Source organism: Mus caroli, unplaced genomic scaffold (genome assembly GCF_978045245.1).
Source record: "Mus caroli unplaced genomic scaffold, Mus_caroli_1 scaffold_22, whole genome shotgun sequence".
Taxonomy (NCBI): Eukaryota; Metazoa; Chordata; class Mammalia; order Rodentia; family Muridae; genus Mus; species Mus caroli.
This window is the reverse complement of record NW_028227277.1, coordinates 7206334-7215758: the sequence shown is the minus strand read 5'-3', so window position 1 is coordinate 7215758 and position 9425 is coordinate 7206334. Positions and strand designations below refer to the sequence as shown.

General features: G+C 35.7%; 1 protein-coding gene across 1 annotated transcript; it reads right to left on the bottom strand.

Annotated features, from left to right (window-relative positions):
• Positions 1 to 961: 961 nt before the first annotated feature.
• Positions 962 to 8795, bottom strand: LOC147000032 (vomeronasal type-2 receptor 116-like). The gene is given in 8 exon segments (XM_085834341.1): positions 962 to 1753; positions 1756 to 2367; positions 3526 to 3649; positions 4787 to 5011; positions 5838 to 6641; positions 7017 to 7262; positions 7264 to 7300; positions 8590 to 8795. Coding segments are annotated over 8 exon segments (2547 nt in total). The 3' UTR covers positions 962 to 1460.
• Positions 8796 to 9425: the final 630 nt, after the last annotated feature.

Sequence of the window (9425 nt, the reverse complement as noted above, 5' to 3'; positions counted from 1 at the left end):
GACTGTTGGTCCTCATACAGGATGGCCCTTCTCAGCAGCTTCATTCAGCTTCCCTCATTCAACAACAGGTGTCAGCTGTTTCTGTCCATTGCTTGGGTGCAAATATCTGCACCTGACCTTTTCAGCTGTTGCTGGGTCTTTTGGAGGGCAGTCATGATAGGCCCCTTTTTGTGAGTGTTCTATAACCTCAGTAATAGTGTCAGGCCTTGGGCCCTCCCACTGAGATGGACCCCACTTTGGCCTGTCACTGGATCTTCCTTTCCTCAGGCTCATCTCCATTTCTATCCCTATTCTTCTTTAAGACAGGAACAATATGGGTCAGAATTGTGACTGTGGGGTGGCAACCCCATCACATACTTGAACTTCCTGCTGGAGGTGGGTTCAAAAGTCCCTCTTACTACTGAATTCCATGGGTTTCCCAAAACCTACTCTCTCCTGAGGTTTCTTGTTTACATTCTTTCTGCTGGCCCTCAGGGCTTCAGTCCTTTTCCCTCAGCCAATCCCAGACCATGTTCCCCTCTCCCCCCAGTTTCCCCCACACTGTCCACTTTCCTTCCCAGGTCCCTACATTGCTCCTCATTGTGTCTTTTCACATAAATATAAAGAGCCTTGTATTGTAGGCACAATCTGATATGCATTGTCCCTTTAATAAAATACTTCTTTCTTTGTAATGTTATCTGACATTCTTAACAAATGCCTAGTACATTTTAAAGTTATTCCAAAGTACAGTGCTTCTGTGCTGTCATAGGCAATACTGTCACTGTACTTGACACTGCTAATATTCACCCTTGTTTCTCTTTTCAAATAAGTGCCTTTCATTGCATCAGTAATCAATGATATTTTAAATCTCAACAGAAACAATTTACCTTTTTGTTGATATTTTATATTCCGTTGTTGTAAACACACACAGACACACACACACACACACACACACACACACACAGTGATCAAAAGAAGCTTTTGAGCAAAGTGTTTATTTACTTATGTACCTTGGTCACAATATATTGAATGAAGCCAAGGCATGAAATTGGATGCAGGCACTCCATGAAAGCATGACGGATAATGGCGATGACTGGCTTTATGTCAATGTTGTCTTCAGACCTTTTTGTTATAACTCCAAGAACAACTCACCTACAGATGGTAGTGTTCACAGTCAGTATGGTCACCTTATATTAATCGTTAATTAAGTTCATGGTTTACACACAAAACCACAGGTCAGGATGATGGTAGCATTTCATCAGTTGAGATTCCTGGTTCTCAATATCTTCAGAATTGTGTCCTTATTAATGAGACCATTTTTCACCAAAGTTTTGTAATTGGTATTACAATACACAGTTCTGTCTTATTTCTAAGTTCAAATTTGTATATTATTTAAATTTTTATAAGATTAAGTACTACTTTTGTTAAGACAAAGAAAAAATATGTTGAGTATCATCTAACATTTTAATAGTATGAATATTTCAATAATGAAATTTATCTTTGTACTTACGTATGAAATTTGAATCTGGTCTAACTAAAATAGCATAACACTTTGGGACAAAGATACACATTAGCAACCCTGCACTAGAAGCCAAGATTGAGAAAACCTCCACAACCACCATGAGCCTCCCGCTGGTGCTGTGGTAGACAGGGAGGAAGGTGATCCAGACACTGCAGAACACCAGCATGCTGAAAGTTAGGAACTTGGCTTCATTGAATGTGTCAGGAAGATTCCTAGCCAAGAAAGCCAAAGTGAAGCTCCCCAGAGCCAACAGCCCAAGTATCCCAGGACAACGTGGAAGGCAATGACAGAGCCTTTATTGCAAAGAATGACCATCTTCCCATGTTCAGATTTTATATCTCTGTCAATAAAGGGAGGAGATGTTACCAACCAGATTCCACAGAGAACAAGTTGGATTAGGGTACAAATGGGAATGACCAACTTAGGAGCCCCTGTTACCAACATCCCTCTCATTCTTCTTCCTGGAGTAGTGAACTTGAAAGCCATGACCACAGTTATTGTTTTGGCCAACACTGCAGAAACAGCCACAGTGAAAAATACTCCAAATGTGGTTTGCTGCAGGATGCAGGTGACCTGGTCGGGATGTCCAATGAAGAGCAGGGAGCAGAGAAAGCAGAAGACTAGAGAGATGAGCAGGATATAGCTGAGAATGCGGTTATTGGCCTTCACAATGGGAGTATCATTGTACTTCACAAATGTGACGAGGACTAGAATTGTGATGGCCGAGAAGGACAGTGCCATGCAGCCTAGGTTCGTCCCCAGTGGATCTTCATAAGCCAAAAATGATTCAGTTCTTGAGAGACAGTAGGTTTGCTCTATGTTGGCATACTTATCCTCTGGACACTTCACACACTGTTCCATATCTGCTGGCAAATGAAAATAACCCCTTATAAGTTATCATAATTACATAGGTAATAATTTTATATTTGTGTTATTTATAGGATATATCAATAAATAATTTGTTGTTGAGCATCTATTCCATTCCTTTTTGCTGTAGAACCTCGAACTTAAAATTGCTCTGTATTAACCTATGTTTGTGATTGAACAAAACACCATCGTATGAAGTAGAACAGAAAAAAATAATTATTAAATAAAAACAAAATATGATGACTAATAATAATAATTATTATTATTTCAGATTATTTAATTCCTCCAAACATAAATGCACTATTCACAGACACGGGTAGTATGCAGACATCTTTGTTGATACCACTTGATGAAGTGCATCATGTATTTTGTTTTCTTTGTGGGTATGCCCTTTGTCTATATACATACATAGGAACCAGAACATACAATTACTCATGCAAGTACTATTTGCATAAAGGAATATTTTCATTCTTGAATTAATATGCCTCATATACATATACATGTCCCTCTCATTGTTTTACAATTTCTTTCTTCACAAATACACACTCCAAGCTCCATGTCATAAAGGCTATGGTTGTCCATATTCATCCCTCTTTCCTTAGAGAGGGAGTGATTGACGATAAGCAGTATCCCATCTGTTGCTGCATTCTTCAAAACTTCACTCTTGTTCTAACTCTTTAACAGGAAATTATTAATCCATTAAGCCATCTAAGTTCTTAAAATATATTCCATTAAACAACAAGTGTTACCCTGAGCATCCAGTCTTTGTCAGGGACTAAGCTGTGTGATGGAAGGAAAGATTATGAACTGATCAGCTAGTCAAGTTTACCTGTACAACCAATCAAAGAAAAATAAACCTGTGCATAGATTATGCCTAAAATGTTTCTTTTAAAAATTGTTACACAGGTATGTCCCCCTAAAGATGTTCTATATAGTATAAAACCAGTAACCATCATATTGTGAGAAAAATGCCTTGTTTGAAGATGATATATTAAATTATTTGCTGGGTCCAAACGAAGTGGGTATTATTTAACTGATTAAGTTCTGAAACATGGAGATTTTAGGTCTTCAGTTTGCATTTAGGCCATATTGTATTCCTAGTTTGGAAATACAGGTATTCAAATTCAACAATTTTTCTCCTGCATGCAAGCATGTACCTGTTTCATTGGAAACCTCATTTTCTGGGCAATGAACACAATCGAAGCAGCAGTCTGCTGTTTCTTTCTGATGAATTTTCCTGAATCCTGCAGTACAGGCAACACTACACACAGAGGATGGAACCTCAGGAAGTGAATATATATTATATAATATGCGTGTGAGTGAGTGTGTATAGATCACATATTTGTCAAATGAATAATGACCCATAGATTGATACATGGGACACTAACAGATATGATTATATATATTCCTCTGATATTACTTATTCTTCTGTATTACTTAAGGGTATCTGGCGCATTGTTAGTTTATATTTTCCTGCAGTGCACTGAATGTCACACAATATTTACTATATCATGTAATATTATATAGTTAACATTCAGGTTGTAGCAATTTAAATTTTTTTCTTCCTAAACTGATCAATCCAAAAGAACGTTTATGTGACACCTGCTTTTCTCTCATGATTTATAAATTACAAAAAAATTAAAAAGTAAAAAAGAATAGTGAGCTGTATAGGGGGAAAAGTTAGGGGAAATGGGTAAATCTAAGAAGAGTAGTTTGACGACTATGACCAAAATATGTTATGTAAGACTCCCATAAATTTAACAAAGTTTTCCTAAGTGTAAAAGAACTTGAACACACTATCCCTTCCCCTTTTTCCCATGGGTCTATGAGGGAGCTCACCCACCCACCCACTCCTGCCTCACCACCCAAGCATTCCCCTCTGCTGGGGCATGAAGCCTTCACAGGACTAAAGGACTCCCCTTCTACTGATGCCAGATAAGGCAATCCTCCACAAAGGAGGGGAAAACAGGATGTTGGATAACATTTGAAATGTAAATATTTTTTTTAATCCAAAATATATAAATAAAAAAAAAACCTTGAATCTGGAGAAGCAATTAAGTTAATGAATACATGCTATAGTTAAGTAGGCTATACATTAGTTCACATGGAGTCAGAAAATTCCATGGGTCATATATAGTTACAAATTTTTAATTAATTATATGTAAATATATACTATATTATAAATTTACCAAATTTATTCATGTATTGTGGTTGAATTGGCATATGGGTGCTATTGAACATGAAATCCAGAGGACATTAATCGTTCTATGCCCAGATTAACATGAAGTTAAGAGTTATCAAATTTTGATGATTTTAACTAAGAATGGCCTTTTGAAAGTGTAGCAATTGGTGTTAACCACAGAGTCTCATATTTAAAAATCTACATATCCTGAAAAATTAAAATTATGGTATACCCACTGATGTTCCTCCCATGGCCCATTCCAAACCATCAAATATATGAAGTTGTTGACTCTTTGGAAAGCAAGGTGTATAGCTTCCTATTTTCACTTTTAATCCAAGGCCTTGTGGAAAATTCCAAATGATGAAAATATCATACTCTGTACACTGATTTTCCCTATTCTTCATGTTCACCAGTTCTCCAACAGGGTTTGTAAATACCCTGGTTTTCATCAAGGAAGACACCTAGAAGAGATTCATGCTTACATATGCATATCAATAAAGGTAATGCCAAGTTGAGAATTTTCCCTTTTTTCTTAATGATTGTCAGAAAAGACAGCTATATTGAAATAAACCTGTGTAGTAAAAAACTGTACACAATTGATAATTGAAAATTTATATGCTTCATATTAATATTTGATGGTAAAATGTTCTAGAAAAAATGATTACCAGATAGCAAGTAACATGGTGTGTTTGTGCTTGTGTGTATGTGTGTGTGCCTGTGTGAACATGTTTGTAAAAAATAATTTTAAAAAATGAAGCCATGTATGTGAGAATGCAGGGGAAGTCTGAATGACTGAAAATTGTGAAAATAAAAATGTTGGATTTTATGTACATACAGTGTACACATATAAAATGAACATAAACTTAAGAAAATGGGAAGTCTTAATCATTTATGTTTCTGTAAATTGTTAATTTAAATGAATAACTATTAACCACAGCCCATGTATCAATTTTTGAGACACTATATTTTAGAAAAATATTCAGTCTTGTCATCACTTAAGACTTTTATGATAAAACTCTTGGCTCCTATTTTAATTTTGAACTCATTTGGTGAAATTTTGAGAAACATTTTCAAAAACTCACTGATATTCATATAAATGTATTGCCTCCTATTAAATATTATCTTTGTACATGATATGCATCCATGTAAAAGAATCATTAGGGACATTTGCAGTATAGAAATCATTGCACTGAGAGAATAATCTCTAACAAATGTACAGTTGTTTCTCTGGTTCCATTTAAAAGATCACATTGATATATATAAGCATAATGAAATGTAAGTCTTTACCTGCTGACAAGCAGTGAAATGTCTTTTGTGTTCTGCCTTTTTCTGAGACTCTACTTGTTGAAGAATGTGTTCATGGTAGGTGTGGGCCGCAGCATAAACAGCATTGTACAGATTGTAACCTTCATCACTCATGGCCATATCATAGCTGTGCAGTGCTGTCCATTCCAATGTGTTGTTGAACATAATATGATGCATTTTAATGCTGTTCTTGGAGATTGAACAATTAAAATAATTCCATTCCAGTATAGTATGAGAAATATCTTTTAGGTATTTGACTGTGTTCATTGTTTGCATAAAGTTCCTAAATTTAGGAATCTCAACTTTGTGGTGTGCAAAAGTGATAGTTCCATGGAAGAGATTAAATGTGAATTCTTTTTGATTTGTGATGACATCCCATTGTGAGGTTGTGATCCAGATTCTCTGAGCACCTAACTCTTCCCATCTTCTAAAGCTGACTTCTAGAGTAGAGTTTATTTCACCATAAATGATAACAACCTTTGCTGAAGATGTCATAATTTGTTTATCATATATTGTAGACCTTGTCATGTATTTCTGCCTGTTTTCTGGGATCATATTAACAAAAGCTAAACAGATCCCATGCCTTTTGCTCTCTTCTCTTAAATCTGAGAGAAACTGAATACCCTGATCATCATCTGAGATGACCAGTCCTATCCAAGTCCATCTAAAATGAAACATCAAGGAGACCATGCCATGTGATAAATGTGTGTCCTTGGTGGCTACCTGATGGACATGGGGCAGCCGGTCATGGTCACGTAGGTTAGGACTAAATGGTCCAAAGAAAACCTAAAGGATGTAGAAGAGGGGATGAAACTTCCAGTGAGGAATATGATTATTAGGATGCTTGGACTCACATACAAGTAATGCTACTCACCTTCCAGAACTCCTGTTAAGAACAGTAAGATTATACTATACATGTCATGTATGATTCCTATTATATTCTAGACTATTCCTGACAAGTCTGAAATTCCTAGAACTCAGTTTTACCTGTTTGCACAGTACATCTATTAACTGATTATTTAATTCATATATATATATATATATATTGTGTGTGTGTGTTTATAGCAGCACATTCACAAATGCATTCTGTCCAAGTTTTCTTGTAGGCACCTGTTAATGTAACTTACTATTCTTAACACATTCAGTGTCACAAATACTTACCAGTGGCATTGAAGAATGCATTGCCAGTTTTAAGGATGTTTTCCATGATGGTCCTGTAAGACCTATGGCACATGAATCATCTACATAACAGAAATAATTAACAAAATTCATATGTCCTTTGATTTGGGTATATTCTTGATCCAGACTTCTCAATAAATCATGACAGTTTCCTCCAATGATGGAGAACATCCAAGTCATGTTGGGAAAAAGATAAGGATTCTTGTTGATCTCATCAGTAGCAAAAAAACATTACCAGAAGAAGCTCATATTCACTTGCTGCAATTCTAAAAGAAGTCATAGTGATGATAAGGGAGATGTTTGAAATATTAAATTTCAAATACTGTAAGATTTGTAATATGAGACATGCTAAATCTGCCTCCCAAGAGTGGGGATTAAAGGCGTGAGCCACCACCGCCCGGCTAGACTAATTATTTTAAGGTAATTTTATTTAATTTTTTATCCATTTCAAGATATATATATATATATATACACAATGACACAATATGCCATATGACCAGAATATTATTCTTTAGGGTGTTGTACACATCAAGTTAATGTTACCTTTTAGTGTGTTCTTACTATTTCTAATTTGTAAAAAATAGTTTCAACACTCAATCTGCAGCCATAAATGATAACATCTCACTCTTTGGACCTCAGACCTAATACCCACATTAATAACAGGTTCTTTTCCACAAGAAGTACTATGATTCTCCTAGATTTATCATGTCAGACCTCAGATGTAGAGATTAAGGCCAGAATTTTAACCTATGTATCCAGGGCACATGACATAGGATGAGTGGAAAGGAAATGTGAATAAATATTAACTATAAATAATGTTAAAATTTATGTGTAATTAATAGAGATATTAACCTTGTATCTGATAGTGATAATAAGCCCAGTCTGTGCTTGTGCATTTGTGTAATTGGATAAAAAGATTATTCTGGTAACAGAATATGAGACTAGCATTCTTTTTCCACATTCAGTATCAAATTCAGCATTGCAGAAAGAGGCTCATTTAAAGACTTTTTCATAAAGCAAAGTATATGTATATTCACAAGTATATAAGTAATGTTATACATTTAACCAGGTATAGTAGTAGACCAACACATACACACATATTTCTATGAAACAATGCATGTTCATCTGTTGGAAACCAGAATTAGGTAACACTTTTATGAAAACATTTAGATGTATGATCATAATGAGGCATTGGAAGACAATTGAATATAGGCAGTGATGCAGTCTCTTCATATTGAGTACTAGACAAAGGAGGGAATTGTGAATTCAAGGCAAGTGAAAAGATATCTTCCAACTTATTATCAACAAAGACTCAAAAGAGAGAATCCACACCTTCACATTGTCCATCATTGTAAAATGGAGTGTAAAATTGCACTAAAACTCTACTAAACGGTGACACATTTCGAAGTATTAAAATAGTGATGGATATAATAATTCGTTTTCAGGGGTCCTTAAAGTTACATGGTGAAGAAGAGAACAGAACCCACAGTTTGTGTATACAGATAAATATGTCAAACTAATGACATTGACAAAGGAAATAAAGTTAATGACTTACCGAAAATTTAAATCTGAATTGTAAAAAATATCTTCAATAGGTTCATCAAGTAACCAAAGGTAAAAATGACACTCCCTTTGCAAATCTCCATCACTATCTTCACTATTCTTTATCCTCCAAAAGCAACTGGGTTCAGTCAAACAGCACAAGATGAGAGAAAACTTCAGAAACAGAAATGAAATAGAGAAAGCACAGACCTTCTTCATGTCTGCTAGGATCTAAGATGGAGCTGTTGTGAAATCCGTTTCTGATGTAGAAAAACATCACACACACAGTTACACCTATGTGTCTGTTTGAAAGGTACCTCTGTCTGGAGATCCACTTATTATATTCACATTTCTTTTCCATCCCTCCTATGTCAGGCTCCCTAGATACATAGGGAAAATTCTGGCCTCAGGCTCTACATCTGAGGTCTGAACTGTTTTCATCAACATATTTTTGAAAACATGTTTTGAGATCATGTTTTCTACCCTCAGGGGCCATGACTGCATTCATGTGCATAGAGTAAATCCCAAGGATAATCTTCTCCTGCATAGTTCATACCTGACCATGTGTCAACAGCCATTATGCACAAACTCAATGGATTTCATCAGAAGTTCCATACTGTGACAGAAGTTGAGAAGGTCATAAAAGTTCCATATCACTCAGATGCTGCGTTTAATCATGGAACATTATGTAACACATTGTCTAGTTTAGGGAAGGGCAGTCTCACATGCAACATTGAGCCTGGAGTTGACCATGCTCTATGTTGTTCATATACTATTGTATGCCACTTATGTTTACAAAAACTCCTCAAACTTCCCGTGATTCCTGCCATCTGGAGAATGTGTCAATAT